This window comes from Staurois parvus, unplaced genomic scaffold (genome assembly GCF_062004578.1).
Source record: "Staurois parvus isolate SC_StPar_1 unplaced genomic scaffold, SC_StPar_1.0 ptg000336l, whole genome shotgun sequence".
NCBI lineage: Eukaryota > Metazoa > Chordata > Amphibia > Anura > Ranidae > Staurois > Staurois parvus.
In genome coordinates, this window is record NW_028318132.1 from 1,313,860 (window position 1) to 1,331,825 (window position 17,966).

The following is a 17,966-nucleotide window of genomic DNA, read 5'->3' on the forward strand; positions in this document are numbered from 1 at the left end:
CAAAAACATATAATAGGAGGTCAAACCCAAACAACACTTTCAATTGTATCCAATTAGGCAGGCCCTTGGGCAGAAATTGGACAGAAAATTGTATAGTGCATGACCAGCCTTAAGCTGGCCATACACTGTTCATCACTTGATTCCCCCACCCCATCCACGCTAATCAGGAAGCAACGGGTGTCAAAATACCCAGACAGTGGCTGCATCTGATTAGATCCAGTGGCTGTTCAGCCAACAAATTTCCACACTTCTCCTTCAGCTTTTAGAACAAAGGATGATGACTTGGAGGATGCAGACAGGGTCACCCATGGCTTGAATTTTGGCCAGTTCCTCAGGAACCAGCCACAACTCACTCTGCCAATGGCCAGCTTTAAAGTGATTGTAAACCTTAAATTTTTTTCGAAATAAAAAACATGTTATACTTACTTGCTCTGAGCAATGGTTTTGTACAAAACATCCCAAATCCTTCTCTTCTGGGTTCCTCCACTGCCACATCTGGCTCATCCTGCCTTCTTAGTAGCCCCCTAACAAGTAGCGGTACTTGTGCGGGCTGGCTCCCAAGCCCCACTGCCTGTGTCCATAGACACAGACAAATAGGGTTTTTCCCCACTTCCTACTCCATCATAGGACTTGATTGACAGCAGCAAAAGCTAATGGCTCCCTCTGCTATCAATATACTCTCATGCACAGCTCTTGATTGAGATCAGGCTCAGGTAAGTATGGGGGGGGGGGTTTACATGTATGGTGAAATTTGGTACAAGAATCAGTATTTTTTTTTAAGACATGGGCATTACCATTACCTTGCTGTTGAGATATAAAGAAAAATGTAGCATTGTATATAACGAACTGCTGTACATAGGCAGGCATATCACAGTAGTTGGTGGTTGTAAAGGCTCAAGGTGTTTCACCTTCATATATTTTATGTGCAGCAACCCCCTTCTGTGTGCAGCAGCCCCCTCTGCCCCCCCCCCCAAATGCTTACCTGAGCCCCAACGCGATCTAGTGATGTGCACTGGAACCTCTGCTCCCTGGGAACTCCTCCTTATTGGCTGAGACAAATGAGGCTGTCAATCACAGCCAGAGAGCCAATGAGGAGAGAGAGGGGGCGGGGCCGAGAGGGGGCGTGTGACTAGACACGCAGCGCAACGGCTCAGGAGTGAGCCTGCTTGGGCACCTCCAGAGCAGGCAGCTTGGCAAGTGGGGGGCCAGGAGCACCAGAATGGGACCCAAGGAGAGGAGGATCATCAGGGCTGCTCTGTGCAAAGCCAGAGCAGGTAAGTATGACGTGTGACAAGATTTTTTTCCTTTAATAGCACTTTAAGAATTCTACATCATACATTTTTATGGATTTCTAGAAGGAAAGAAGGGAGAGGTTGTCCTTGCATTTCAATATTTTTGGAACCTACCTTGTGGTCATTTACTCAGCCTACCTGCAGACAGTAGTCGCATATATACTAAAAAAAAAAAAAAAATCTCTTGGCCACTAAGAAGGAGATGGTAAGGACGGTTCTTTTTTATGTATTTGGAAACCGTAATTATTTCATTCATCAAAAGAAAAGCAACTGAAATAGATGGACCATGCAATTTTAGGTGTGTTAATGACTCCTTGCTGTTTACATTCCTTTTTATAGGGGAGAAATGCACAGTTCAATCCTTCTTTGCATTCTTTGTAACTATAGTATAATTTTAGTTTGTTTTGTACTTCTGAGCTCCTCTGCAGACAGCAAGGTAGCTCCTACCCGCCTATACTGGTAGATCATTATCAGTGAGAACTGTACATTGAATAGAACCAAAGCAAGCTATTTTAGTCACGCAGTTTAATTACTTTAAACCAGTAAAAGCCAGTATTTGATTGGCTACCATGAATTACAGGCTTAACATTATAGTTGTATGCAATCTGTAGTATGGAACACTGAAATATAAAGGGATTTTTACATTCAGTCACTGTATATAACTTAGCAGTAGCAGGGTTGATAGGTGTATTTGGATACAAAATATTTTATATATTTCTATAGCAGTATAAATTTGGAAACATTATAGAAACACTGTTTTGTGTTTTTAAAATGTAATGTCATCAAGAGACCCAAACATCACCGGCTGATAAAAGCTTGATGAAATAGCTATAAAAAGTGTTAATTTTGTTGATCATCTGTAAAATTGCATGAACAAGCCCTTTTGGTCCATTATAAAAAAAAAATGCTGATTTTCCTTCTCCATACAGGGATATGTGTATTTTGGAGGGGGTTAAACAACCATGAAATTGGTTCTATAATGTGTTTTACATTCAATTTATTTTTCCTGGGTTAAAATTATGTTTGTGTTTTGTGGACTGCAGCCTCTTGAAGGCCCAAATTATGAGATGTGTTTTATATTTTGGGTGAAACATGTATATAACTAGTCTAATATTAGTATTATAAAACTTATATGTGCAAAATTAATGATTTATGCAAATTTTCAGTTCTACTTTTGATTAGGTTGCCAAGGCACATTTTTTGTAAAATTACTAAAATATAAATTTATAACCATTGGTAATCAATACTGATTTATAGTTGGTTCTCATGGGAAAAATAAAGACTTTAAGCCCCAGGGTTATTTTTGCTTAATGTTGATTAATAACAACATAGAGTAAGGTGTTTTCTCCAAGGCCATTGCAATGTCAGCTAAAACAGGCTTGATGACCATAAGGTCAAGAAAAAGGAGTATAGGTTATAGACTGTATTTTCTTCCCATTGTAATGTATATCTAGAAAAATAAATGGTTTTCCCACTTCTGTGCTTTCACATCTCCCTTCCTTTCCATGTTCCACTAATCTGTTTACATTCTAAAGTTAAAGTACATCTGAAGCCTAAACTTTTCTTTTTCATTTTGTATATAGTTTGGAATGGCTAAAACCAATGTCTTTTTTCTCCCATCTGTATTCTTTTGATGAGATATCCCTTAGCCACTGATTTGGTGCAGGAAACGTAGTGATTCATATGCGTTTACTGCACCAGATATCAATCACACTATGTTCATGCGATCTGCTGCAGGTGTCAAGTTAATGACACCCCAAAAACAGGTCTCAAAATACAGTGCATTTACCTGAATCCAATCATATGAATGTGAACACCTACAGTGGGGATCGAAAGTTTGGGCACCCCAGCTAAAAATTTGTATTAATGTGCATAAAGAAGCCAAGGAAAGATGGAAAAATCTCCAAAAGGCATCAAATTACAGATTAGACATTCTTATAATATGTCAACAAAAGTTAGATTTTATTTCCATCATTTACACTTTCAAAATAACAGAAAACAAAAAAATGGCGTCTGCAAAAGTTTGGGCACCCTGCAGAATTTATAGCATGCACTGCCCCCTTTGCCAAGCTGAGACCTGCCAGTGTCATGGATTGTTCTCAATCATCGTCTGGGAAGACCAGGTGATGTCAATCTCAAAGGTTTTAAATGCCCACACTCATCTGACCTTGCCCCAACAATCAGCACCATGGGTTCTTCTAAGCAGTTGTCTAGAAAACTGAAACTGAAAATACTTGACGCTCACAAAGCTGGAGAAGGCTATAAGAAGATAGCAAAGCGTTTTCAGATGTCAATATCCTCTGTTCGGAATGTAATTAAGAAATGGCAGTCATCAGGAACAGTGGAAGTTAAAGCAAGATCTGGAAGACCAAGAAAAATATCAGACAGAACAGCTCGCAGGATTGTGAGAAAAACAATTCAAAACCCACGTTTGACTGCACGATCCCTCCAGAAAGATCTGGCAGACACTGGAGTTGTGGTACACTATTCCACTATAAAGAGATACTTGTACAAATATGGTCTTCATGGAAGAGTCATCAGAAGAAAACCTCTTCTACGTCCTCACCACAAAAATCATCGTTTGAACTTTGCAAATGAACATATAGACAAGCCTGATGCATTTTGGAAACAAGTTCTGTGGACCGATGAGGTTAAAATTGAACTTTTGGGCCGAAATGAGCAAATTTACGTTTGGAGAAGAAGGGGCACAGAATTTAATGAAAAGAACCTCTGTCCAACTGTTAAGCATGGGGTTGGATCAATCATGCTTTGGGGTTGTGTTGCAGCCAGTGGCACAGGGAACATCTCACGAGTAGAAGGAAAAATGGATTCAATAAAATTTCAGCAAATTTTGGATGGTAACTTGATGCCATCTGTAAAAAAGCTGAAGTTAAAGAGAAGATGGCTTCTACAAATGGATAATGATCCTAAACACACCTCGAAATCCACGGGGGATTACATCAAGAGGCGTAAACTGAAGGTTTTGCCATGGCCTTCACAATCTCCTGACCTCAACATAATTGAAAATCTATGGATAGACCTTAAAAGAGCAGTGCGTGACAGACAGCCCAGAAATCTCAAAGAACTGGAAGACTTTTGTAAGGAAGAATGGGCAAAGATACCTCAAACAAGAATTGAAAGACTCTTGGCTGGCTACAAAAAGCGTTTACAAGCTGTGATACTTGCCAAAGGGGACAGTACAAGATATTAACTCTGCAGGGTGCCCAAACTTTTGCAGACGCCATTTTTTTGTTTTCTGTTATTTTGAAAGTGTAAATGATGGAAATAAAATCTAACTTTTGTTGACATATTATAAGAATGTCTAATCTGTAATTTGATGCCTTTTGGAGATTTTTCCATCTTTCCTTGGCTTCTTTATGCACATTAATACACATTTTTAGCTGGGGTGCCCAAACTTTCGATCCCCACTGTATGTGATCCAAAAAAAGGTACCCACACCTTTTTCATGTGGATGTGGTGTGATTTGAGCCATGCAAAATGAACGGGCTCAAATCACACTGCACAGAATCACAAGTGATTTGAACAGGAATGCGTTGCGATTCCACAGTGTGAACCATCTCAAAACGCTGAAAAACAAAAAATCTCTACAGCTTTCCTGACAACATTACTTATCTGTCCCATGTTATGCAGGCAAGTCGATCCTGCAAAAAAATCTACTGTACAGGAATGCTGGACCTCTTCCTGATGCTGGTCATCCAGAGTGGCAGAGGCTTTTTGCTTCCAATTTTCAGCCAGAGTTACTGTGAAGACGGTTTGCTGAGGACTTGCCCTCTCCTCCATTGAGAAGTTCTTTCCTTGTTTTCAGTATTTATGAACGGAGAAAATTCAGACAAATTACAAAACCCTCCCTTTATTCAGAGATTGTTCTATGTGTAATGTTATTTATGCAAAGGCTTTTTTCAATGGAGGAGAATGGGGTGGGACCCCTTCAGACCGTCTTCACTAAAGTTCTGCCTAGAAAAAAAAACGATTAACCATTGTAGTGCTCGACGTTGAGGGATAGGAAGAGCACCAGCATCCCTGCACAGAAGATTTCTACTGGATCCAACCGCCCGCAGGACATACTTTTTTTTGCTGGCAAGTACTATCAGTAAAGCTTTAGTGAGAATTTTTTTTGTTTAGCTAAACCTCAGGTTTAACTTCCAGTCCATTACACTTAACAGTAAGTAATAGAATATTCACTCTAAGGGAGGTCCCACGTGAATAATTCTTTTTTGTTCAACCAGTGGGTTGAACGAAGAAAAATGAGCCGATTCCCCCATCCACACATTCAATGTGGATACGGGAATCCTCTCTCTGCTTTATATTCAGCCTTCCCCGCCAGCAGAATAGAATGATCAGGGTTGCCAGCTATACCCGGAGGCACTGATTGCAAAAAACCCGACAGGCTGGTTGTACACAAGTCAATCAATAGGTCAACTTGTGTACCACCACCTAGCCCATACATGGATCTACATTCAGCCGTTCCTTGCTGAACTGGCCGAATTATGATTCATGAATGGCCAGCTTTAGTTGTCATGGAACATGTGTCCCCACTGGAAGATTTCCCCTGTATTGCTGTTCTGGTGATAGCTCAATGTTTTAAATTTCTTATCACATTTTCTTGCAAAGAGTAGTCTCTTATAGGATGTTTTTTCTCAATGGGGACACGGGCAGCAGTAGGAGTGTTAATATATATGGATGTGCTCCAGGGTTTTTTTTTTCCACCTCTTTCTATTTATTATTTCATCTCATATTCGTTTCCTCTTTAGCAAAGCAGATATATTAGTTGTACTATCATTCACCTCACTGTTGGTTCTGGGCAACAGGAGATGAAAGATTTTTTAATGTAGGAAGCTTTAGCTATTGGTGCCACTGTATGTGTTTGAGAAAAACTGTAGACCTTATCTCTATGATTAAGCCCCATGTGCAAGGCAAAACATGTCAGAGGGGTGTAGTCAGGAGGAGCTTAGGTTGAAACCATATCTTCACCGTCCCATATATTGTCTGGGTTCTGGTCTGTGACATTTCCATCTTCTTGTCTTCTGAGAAAAACTCCAATTTCCTTTAAAAATGGTTAGATTCACATTACAATTAGTCTAGCATATCTGCCTTTTTCTGGATATTGTCTGAATAGCTAGAATGCATAGATGCTACTTTCCTTCGTAGTGCAGTGACTGACAAAGTGTTATCATTAGGGTCCTAGAAAACACAAGAATAAGGTCGAGACACATTAGGAGGACTCCTCTAACACTGCTCATGCTCTAGCTCTTAGGGTAAGCAGTGAAATGGAAAACAGTACTTGGAAACCTATCAGATTATTTTATGCATTGGGAACATTAGTGAAAACATATGCAAAAAAAAAAGCTGTTACCCATTGCAACCAATTAAACTGTACAATTTTCCTACATTGGCTTAAAAAATTTAAGCAAACTGCTAAACGGTTGCTATAGATAACATTGCCAGTTCATAATTGTCTCCAATCATCTCAAGAAGTCCAGGCAAAGCATTAGCAAATATGCTATAAAGAAACCACACAGACCTTTTCATTCTCATTCTCATTTGTATTATTAGAAGAAGACTGTTATGTAGTTCGTTATACCTTGAATCTCCGTATAAAATATGTGCCAATTAACTGATGCTTTGTGCTTACTCTATGCTGCTGTACATCACATTCTAGCGCTGAAAATATATCAAACAAGCTGGGACAATGTATTCTTCATGTAAAAAAATATACAAAAACATAAACCTTTTGTCATAAAAAACCGATTAGTGTGTGGAAAGGTTGAACTATCTTCCATGGTTTTCCACCCAAAAATAAATTCTGTGTTTGGACAACAGAATTTCCCAGCATGCTGAAAGACTTAATTGATTATTGCTAACAAAGGGTGTTTTTGTTAAATGCTGGTTACGCTTTGATTATGAAACCTGATACTCCCAGATAATTAAAGCAGTGCCTAATTTGTTTTTGCTTGATGAAATTGCATTGCGTTTGCTCAGCATAAGTAACCATGCAATCACACAATCATCTAAAATTAAAAGTGGTTCTAAAAAATCTGCAGTACAAAATGAAGGCAGTTATTTAGCCCATAGAGGTCTGTGCAAATCAACATGCATCAAATAGAAATGTCACTGATCATACTGTTATCGCTCCATCAATTGGAAATACCCACTGCAGTGTCTAGCGGCAGATGACGTAAGGGTTAAATTATAAAGTGTAGATTTTTTTTTTCATTAATTATAGGGAATTTTTAGCGACAGCAGTTCAGTAATTTTTGTCTCCCCAAGTACTTTTGGGTGGAACCAAATGCCACAGTTCTAAGGCTTTTTGTCTGTTAACAGAAGAATAGAGACAAATGTGTGCTGAACTGACAGCTCTTTCCTCCCCTGTCATTAAATTATTAACTGCCATCTCACAAAATATGGACTTTTTTTTTTTTAGTAATCAAAAAGACACAAGACATAATTTACCGCTATAATCATTGACGGTGCCGCCTGGAATGTTCTACGTTTTGAAGATTTTTGTCAAGTTTTCATTCTTTCATTTTCTTTCTTTAAACTGGTGTGAAACATTTTAATCTTTTTGAATAATAGAAGTTTTCAAAAGACTGCTAGGTGGCCACAGCTATGTCTAGAACAACCTTTCACCTGCATAATGCCTGTCTTTTCTAGCTGACGTTTACCATTTTTCTCCTTTTTAATATGATGTCTGTGTGTGCTTAATGTCCGCATGAAACCCAGCCTGGCTATCTGGGGTTAATTTTCATAATTTATCAACTCTGAATTTAGAACATTGGATTAGCACGTTCTGGATCATTTCATTAAGTAAAAAAAAAGAATATTGCTATCCAAGTCCTGTTAGTTGTACTAGCCAATCAAACTTCAATTTACAGCAGTGTGCTCTGTTGGGAGATTGGTTGCTCTAGTTTAGTGCTAGCTGCATAAGCTCATAGTTATAACAATCCACATCAGAAGCCTGAAATAATGTTAAATCACTATAATGCTGGCTATAGTCAGAACGACGTTTAGTCAGTTCAGCAGGATCTACCTTGTTCGATTGTTAGATCAACTTCTGTCAAATGGACATGCTGGAAAACTTTTGTCAATCAGCAGCTGCAGCCACTGGTCAGTGTATTCTGAGAGCAGTGGGAGCCGCTATCAGAGTACAGTGTCCCAGTGGCGTTTATTCCTCCATCCACCTTGCTTGTATGGATGGAGGAATCTGTTAGATAATTTTCCTTCATCCCACTTTTGCATTCAGGCACCTACATCTGTCTAAACACAACAAGAGTTGATTGTTGGCTTCTCATTTTGCAAATGCTAGTTGTCTGGCTCTCATTCTGACTTGCTATTTCAAAAGATTGTTACCCCAAGAAAATATGTAGCTAAGGTCTGTGGCTCAGTGCGTCACTTTAGTGGGTCCACATTACTGCTAGACGACCTCTGGGAAAGGTTTTCTTTAATATATACAAAGCCTTCCTTCCTTATTTATTCATTCTTCTCTCCTCATTCTTCATGGTGAATTCTGTATCTTGGTATTGATTAAAACATCCTCAGAACTCTACATGGGTTTAAATTGCGGAGCACAGTCATACTGATTTCTTCTTTCATTTTCCAGGTGAAACTATCACACCAATGCAGACTACAAGATACCCAAGTCCTGCTGAACTAGATGCCTACGCACAGAAAGTTGCAAGCAACCCACTAACTATCAAGATCTTCCCCACCAACATCAGGGTTCCTCAGCACAAGCACCTAAATCGGACTGTAAATGGTTATGATACCACAGGCCAGCGCTACAGCCCTTACCCAATACACACAAGTGGCTATCAAGGCCTGCTTGCTATTGTTAAATCTTCTAGCAAGAGTGTAGTGAAGAATGTAGAGGGAAAACGAACTAAGATTTCTGCTGCACAGGTTGGTGTTGCTCCTTACACCATGACAAGCACTTTAACACAAGGCCAACCTTGCAATGGACAGCTGAGTTATCTTGCAACTCAGAAGCAGATGGATGCACCAGTGCCACCCAATGTGACTGTGGCAACATCAGTCATTCCTTTAACAGGTAGAAATTTAACACTCCAACAGTCTAATCTGCCCTCCATTCAAAGCATAATTTACCAGATTAACCAACAGTGCCAGGCTCAAGCTTCTCACCAGGCTTGTCAGGGTGTGGTGGTTACTAACTCTAGTCCAGCTAAGCAGGGAATGACCAATGGCTTTACTGCAATGACCGGGGGCACTGTGGCTTATACGGGCACTGTCTTGCAAGACTGTAGAGCAGGTGCTGAGATGGCACTAGGATCTGCCCCAGTAATAGCGAAACCTGGATCCTATCAGGATAGCATGGACTACCTAATTTGGCAACAGAAGCAACAACAGCAGCAACTTCGGATATACAGTGGAGGCAGTGGTGGAGGTGGAGCAGTCAGCAAGTCACCAGAAGTGTGCCCTGGAGTATCTCGCCCTTATACTCTCGCTAGTGCCGTTGAAAAAGTCAGCTCTTCCCCACTGAACTGTGTTGGCATGCATGGTAATTTTTCAGTGGGGCAATACTTTGCTCCTCCATGGAACAGTATCTTGGTCACTCCCAACAGTGACTGTTACAATCCCCAGGAACTTGCCAATGGTCACAGGGATTTGGGGGTACATCCATCAGATGGACTAACCAGCATCCCCAGCAAGACCCTTTGCAATACCTCTATCCTTAGCAGTAGTCTTCAGTCTTTGGAGTATCTTATCAATGACATTCACCCACCTTGTATTAAGGAGCAGATGCTTGGCAAGGGTTACGAAACAGTGTCTGTGCCAAGGCTTCTTGATCATCAGCATGCCCACATCCGTCTGCCCATTTACAGATAAAATTCTTGCTTTTTATGTAATGGTGGCCAACACTGGTTGTAATCTGTAAACTAGATTATGCTACTTAGCCCTAAGAAGGTATGTTTGTAAGTGCAGTGAGGGCAGAGATGGTGTTAGGAAACAACCACTGCTCTGCATCTAGAATGCATAGCATTGCAGGTCATTCCCAACTAAGAATGGTTGCCTCTTCCCCTCTTGCGCTTTCTGTTTATGGCAAGTGAAAGGAAGAGCATGGCTCTATCAACACAGGTTTTTCTTTCTTTGTCTTAAAAAGTAACATAGAAAGAGCTACTGGTCGTACCTTCTTATTTCTCCATTTCTTTTTTTATTTTGTTGTTTATTTTTGTAATTGTTGAAATCTCAATTCTTGTTTCCATAAATAAACGTTGTGTCTGAATGCAGCAACATTTCTCACCATTATGGCATAAAAATGAAGGCAGTAGGTTATTTATTTATGTTATACACAAGTTTTTTTTTTGTTTTTTTTTTATTCCCCTAAATTTATAAGTATACACGTTTCATTGTGAAAGAATTATTATTTAATTGCCAGATCAAATTAGAGAATAATATGTATTCCCAAACAAATAACAAGTTTTGTTTTAGATATAGTCTTTTATTTTTTATATATATATATATATTTTCCATGAAGAAACATTTCCTGATTAAATACTACATCAAGTAATTATGAGTTATATTTAATGTTTAAATTATTACTTCATCTTCACATTTTGTGGAATAAGACTATGTAACAAAACAAGTTATTCTTTCATGTTTACCTTACCGTCTACTAAGCCTACTGCTGTTTTTGTGTTTGAAATCTGGGTTGCAGGTTGATGCTTCATATCCCACTAGAATGATGCTTGTTATCACTAAAATAACTGTTCATTGGGGGCTGTGATGATGTGGGCTGTTCTTAATTTATGTCATAATTGCAGGGGTCTTCAGGTATAGTAATTACTTATGTTAGCAAATTTGACCATTCATCAGTCACCCACTATAGTTGCGATCTCTCTCTGTTTGTGATTACTTTGTAGTAAAATCTTACATACCAAATATTAACACTGTAAAGGGTTTGCTGTAAAAAAAAAAAAAAAAAAAGCAGGTATTGTAATTCAAAGAACCACGAGCCAAAAATACAAGTTGCCTTATATAAATAGACTGGAAACATTCACAAACACATATGCAAAATTTTGTTAGGTTGGCAAAGATTGAGACATTGGGGCAGGGATTAGGGAAGATTTTATTTTCTATTCATTTCTCTTAAAACTAATTACATAATATCCATTGGAGTATACTTAGGGCTTGCTAATATCAGGCACTGTGCATTTCAAATTGCAGTAAAATGTACACACTAGAATTAATGTGTTGCTTTTAACAAAACCTTTTTGCACCAATGCATTAAAATCTGTTGGGGGAATGTTTTGCATTCTCTGTTATTTGTTCATTGATCTGCATTTTGTAATTCAAATTAGCTGTAGTGAAAACACATGCCAATGCTTTTTAAAACAAAAGAAATAAAAAATATCTGTTAACACAAAAGGCTATGTAAGAATTTAGTCCAATATTTCCTTTAACTGTTTTTTTTTTGTTTTAATTACAAAAGAAAAATTATGTGTGGGGATGGGATGTTAGGACAATTCAGCCCTTGGAGGTATCATCCCTTTCGTAATTCATATATAGAAATACAAAAAAAAAGGGGGGGGACTTTGTGAATACCTCCAATGGCGTGATACAGACAGACAATAGAAATGTAAAATATTAACACTTTATTTCACACATTTAAGAATCTTAAAACTATGTATGTAAGTTTGCCATCCAAAATTCATATTGTTTTGAGATTTAAGAGCTTATTTGGAGATGCAGATTTTTTTATTTTTTTTATACGAATGTATCATGAAATTATGAAATTATATAGTTGTCTCCCTTTTTCTTTGGATCCCGTTGTCTATCCAGAATAGGCATGATAAAAATTGATTTTTTTTTTATTGATTATTACATCTTTTTTTTACATATGATATGTACTTCAGATTTGTTTGAGAATTTATATGATAACTCAATCATATGTATTGTTACAACACTCTCTTATTGAGATCTGAGGTTCTGATGAAGCGGGGTTACTCGCAAAATGCATCAGCCTTTAAAAGCTGATCTCAAGGCCATATGAATTTCGGATGGCTAACTTACATACATGGTTTTAATTTTTTTTTTTTTTAATGTTTGCAGTTTGTGAAATAAATTGATAATATTTTAAATTTCTATTGTCTGTCTGTATCGCATCATTGGAGGTATACACATTTTTTTGGTATTTTTATATATGTTTTTTTTTACAGTAGTATTAGTGTTTTGTTTGTGTGTGTGTTTTTTTGTTTTTTTTTGGTTTTTTTGTGAGGCCATAAATGGTTAACATCAGGGATTAATAAGGCAGACCAAAAACACTGGTTCTCAACTTCACAGGCAACTTTGCCAAAGCTAGAATTTGTGCTTATATATTTTACATTACAAAATTAACATCTTTCCAAAGTACTTTTCTCAGTGTTGTGATTGGTAATATTTAAGCCACATTTTTGCCATTCACAGCAAATTGATCAACTTTGATATAGTTTGGTTAGCATTGAAATCACATATTTGTTTGTGAATGTTACATGCTACTTTATAACATTAAACAAACTTGTATTTTAGCTCAGATGGTATCTTTCCGAAAGCTAAGTATACAGGAAACTGCTGTGAAGTTCTACAAAGAAGGGACCATTGTGCCTTGAAAGTAACAGTTTAATAGAGTCCTTTTCCTGTATAGTTTGCCTGAAACTAATTTTATTTGGATTCACATGTGTTTTTACATTTAAACTTTTAAACTTCCCTGAAAATCATATTACCATATTGGTAAAAGGGTCAAGAATTCCTGGGTATACCTATTAAAGTAAAATATACTACAAGTAATAAATACATGATTTATACATGTTTTTGTTTTCCAACCTGCTGATTTTTTTTCTTTATCCTAGTTCTCTTTTTCTTGACAACCATTTTCGTGGTGGCATTGACAGAACTCCTATCCTCCAGATACAAAAAGTAAGGAAGGAACAGTTCTGTCAGCTGCAGAGTGAAAAACAATGTCAGCGGATGACTTTTGCCAGTTTGGTGGACCATTTAGCCAGAAACTACTTTTTTTTTTTTTGTCAGTTCCAATATACTGCTAAAGGGAACTAGTTTTTTTAAGTTCACTTATAGTCTGCGGTTACTAAAACCAAAATTGTCTCTACAGTCATTTTTTCATTGTACAATGCACAACTGTGATTCTGTAATAATTGTTTCAAAGATTGTTTTCCCCTCCTGCACAGATTAATATGTTTCTTTACCAAACAAAGGGACACCTCCAGGTGTCTGCACAATACATCTCCATATAGCTCTCCTGCACCATCAAAATGCAGGGTGACAATACCCAACCAGCTTACTAGTAACTGGGTACCCCCAACACTGTCACTAAGCAATAATAAGGTGCTGATTGTGAGAAGGAGCCAGAGACAAGCTTGTTGGAACCTGGACCCCCAATTTTTAGAGTAGTGAGGTGCTACAAAAGGATCAGATGCAGCATGCGGGCCCTTGCAGGTACCTACCGGCAAAGTATAGGTTCAGCTTTAGCATCATGTTGCAACTGGATCTAGGTTGTAACATGTTGCTATGTAGCAAACGCCCCCACCTGTTGAGTTCCCCCCTGTGACAGTAGGTGGGGGTTTTCCCCCAAAGCTGCTGCCACATTTCAAATCTGAACAGCTGTGTGGGGCTCCTCCCACACATTGACATCATTCATTCATAAATCTGTGAATAATGAAAATACAAGTCCCATCTGCCATTGCTGCAGATGGCTTGCAGTTTGCAATGGACTGTGAGCACACTGATCAGCACGCTCACAGTCAATTCAAACTTTCTTCCATTTTCAAGCTGTTATGGATAAAAAGCTAGAGTAAATGTCTCCAGGAGCTTGATATTGCACCTGTGATCCACTGACCATGGGTCCAATGCTTTGCATGATCCTGTGTAATGAAAATATTTTGTTTTTGTTTACAAAAACATGTGGATTATTTTGAACTTATCCTTTAATGGCATGTAAGCATATTCCTAAAGTCCCTCCATCTTTGCTTTTAGGAGGAAAAATAGAGCAGGTTTACCCTAAGAATCTGATCTGGAAGGATAGTAACCTAGTCCTTCTTTTATACAATTTTATTCTTTTTAATCTTTTTTTTTAATATGAAATTGTTAAAAATAGGCTAGACTGAAGATCTTAATCTTTCACCAGACATAATTGATTTGGCTCCCCCTACTCAATCTGTTTAATTAATCCACAATGCATTCAAGTCTCTTTGGTGATGAAATGTTTAATTTATGGAAACCAGAGATTAGTCCTTTATTGTGATTTTTTTTTTTTCTTTCTCTTTCCATTGAATCTGTGGTGTTTTAGCCCAGTAAATTTAAGCGTTACACTCAAACACATGCTTACACAAGATTGTGCTAAGGATGCAAATGGGTGTTCAGGCTTCATTGTTGCTGCTATTAACAGCTGAATACATTGCTCTTCTACTCTGAAACACAATAATAAACATATATATTATCCAAAAATATATATATACTCATGCCAGTGTTGCTTTACTGGATAAAATAAATTAATTTTGCTACTCTGTCAGAAAAGGTTGGCAGAAAATAAATTAATTAAAGAGATGGTAACGTGATTTTTTTTTAGGCCATAACTTGCACTAGTACAAAATGTAGATCAGAAGAGAGAATGCAGGAGGTTATTTAAAGTAAATAAAATAATAAAAATAAATACTTGAAAACTTGAATATAATTTTTGTAGTGTAATAATATTGTTTAATTTACATGTTGGCTGCTAAAAAAAAAAAAAAAATCAAAACTAAGAACATTTCCTCATACGTCTTTCTTTGTTTAAAAACAGATCTGCAAGAATTAGTTTGCCATTTCTGCCATCTAAAAAACGTTTAATTGGTTTACATCCTGGACTTATTTTTTAAATATTTCAAATAGATAATAGACCAGAAAATTAGTAATTTGATGTTAGGGTGTGCAACCTGTGAACATGAGTCACTTTTATGTATTACAATGGCGTCATTGACAAAGCTAGCAGTATAAGTTGTACCCATTCAATCTGTTCTGTATGTGTAGTTATCTGGGGGGTTTTTTTCCCCTTCAACCCGATAAAGTAATTGCCGTGGACAGAATGAAGGGAAAACTACACTGGTAGTAAACCTGAACTATCACACATGCCTGCAGTTTTTTACAAAGTACAGCAGGAGCCATGAATTTTTTTTTAAATCCAGGCCCTACGTGGAATGCATCTCTTTTGGTCTGGATGCACATCACAATGTTGGACCAGCAAATGGGCCTGGGAGAGGGTGGGCTGAACGTCAAATTTCCTGCTAAACTTGGTATATGCATAAATAAATATTCCAGGTTTCAAGCCTCCTGGGAGGGTGGGGGGGTTGTTGGGTCATTATGCAGGAATGTACGGGTACCTCTATATCCAGTTTGGGAATTAGCAGCTAATGACACAGTTACCTTAATGTCTACATGGTAGTGACTTTGAGCACCATACCTAGTTGTTGTAATGGGAGATAAATTTAACTATGTCAGGTTTTGATCATTGTCTGGGCCTCTGGTATAGATATTATGGATATTTAAAGTGGGAAAAGGTCTCCACACACCCAAGGAAACCTTTACTCTTTACCCCTTTGATCTATTAATTAGTGCCTACAAAAAAAAAAAAAACGTTTTGCTTGTGATTATAATACATGGAGCTTCAGTTTTTGTAGCCCATATGAATGTACCGCTTAGGGTTCATGCACAGGGTAAAATAAAAAATCTTACCACCTCACCTATGTTATTGGGTGGTTCACACCCAACATTTACCTTTATGATAAAAGCACACAACTGGATGACATTTGTGGTCAGGATTTTCAGATTTGTCTTTGTGCATGAGCTGTTAAGGACCATTTTTCTGACATAATACTGTTTTACAGATTGCTGTTAGCACACACTTGTACACTTTTGTGACCAATAATTACTTAGCAAGTAGGGCACATACAGATATTAGCCTTTCCTTTATTGGTATCTAATACTTCAGCAGAGGGGGGCTTCCAGATTTCAAATTCTTACCTAAAATATCTTTTCTACAATTACTACATTTTTTTTTACATTTCTTTACTTTTGCTGAATGTTCTTTGTCTCATACTCTTCCACCTTTGTTCTTAAAGTATAACTAAATTGGTGGCTGCATTGGACAGACTAGCAAGTAATTGTGTAGCTGTAAACACAAAAAAAATACTTTTTTTCAACCAAAACTCTGTGTGTCAACAGGTTGAGGGGGTAAGGCCAGTGTGTGGATGGTCATTATTTCTTAAGAGACTGTCTGCCTCAGACCCCTGTTTTCTGCTGCATGGCATCCCCCTTTTTATAATATATAGGGTGCCAATGAATATCAACACTGTTCCACCCAGTATAAGCCAGAAATTTGATTGTTTTTTTATCCTTACAGGTACACCTTAATAATTTGCCAGCATATCAATAATCTAAAACAACCATCAATTTTTTATTACATAAAACGTTTAACCTTCCATCTACTGATCATTCTATATACTACAATCCATACATTTTAGCATATGTATCTTTATCTATTTCTTTCCAATTATACATGAAAGAGTTTACTTTTTACATACAATCCTTATCTCCTTACCATCACTTCTCTAAATCGGTCCCTTATGAATCTTTGAACAGTTGCTAATTTTAAGGTGCACACCAGCCCATTTTATTTATTTGTCCTTTCAAAAGTTTCATATTGGAAAGTGTCAAATTTAGCCATACATCCATTCCTATATCACTACACTGAAAGACGATGAGATCACATTGATTGAAGGGTTGCGCTCTCCTGCATACAGGCCACTGTGAATTCTGCACTACAATTGTTTTTGAAAATCAAAAGCTAAAAACATGAACATGTACCTTCTGATATTGCTTTCCCAGAGTAAAACTGAAATATTATTTGAACTTTGTCTCTTGTCTGTTTCATTTCAATTTCCTGTATTTATTGTACAGTTTATTAAAAGTGCAATTTATCTACTGAAATAAGCGATGTTTACTTTATTTGGAAATATATTACTTTGGGGACTTTGAAATAATAATGTGGTAACTAGCATAAACCCCATTACCAAGCATTTCCTGCCTTGAACATACCGCTCTGGGAAAGCCTTGGAATTGTAAAAAGACATATTTATATGGATAATTAAATAGGTTGCCTTTGTTGTATATATCTTATATAACATAATAAAGTTAGAGGTTTTCCAAAAACAAAATCCTTAGTCACTTTTCCTTAACCTGTGTACCAATGCCATCAGTGGTGGGACATCCCTACCATGACATTTTGTACTATATACCTCCGTGTTCAGAATTGTTCAACCAGGGAGGCTAAGGGCTCATGTACATTGCAGCTGCTAAATTGACGTTCAGGAGCTGTTCATCGTTTTTTTCCAGCAGCCCCTGAACTCTCCCTAATGTTTTCCTATGTGTCCATGTACACATAGTCGTTTATAGGCAGTTGAGTTTACAGTCGTTTTTTTGAACGCACCAAATTTGCGTTCAGGAGCAGATTTTACCGGTGTTTCAAACGCTTGTAAACACGGTTAACCACGTTTAGAATCGTTTCCACTTAGAAGCATTTTTTAACTGTTTCATATCCAGATGCTGTCCAGAGCCTTTTGTTCATCATCAGAAATGCATGCAAAGCATTTTCCATGTATTCAAATGAACCTA

The 17,966-nt window shown here is 37.6% G+C and overlaps 1 protein-coding gene across 2 annotated transcripts in view; it reads left to right on the top strand.

Moving 5' to 3' along the window:
- FAM222A (family with sequence similarity 222 member A) overlaps window positions 1-17,509 on the top strand; it is a 124,047-nt gene extending 106,538 nt beyond the window's left edge. For both annotated transcript variants that reach the window (XM_089684097.1, XM_089684098.1), the window contains exon 3: window positions 8,911-17,509. In XM_089684097.1, coding sequence (XP_089540223.1) covers window positions 8,911-10,154 — 1,244 coding nt within the window. In that variant the 3' untranslated portion in view covers window positions 10,155-17,509. The remainder of the gene's footprint in view (window positions 1-8,910) is intronic.
- The last annotated feature ends 457 nt before the right edge of the window (window positions 17,510-17,966 follow it).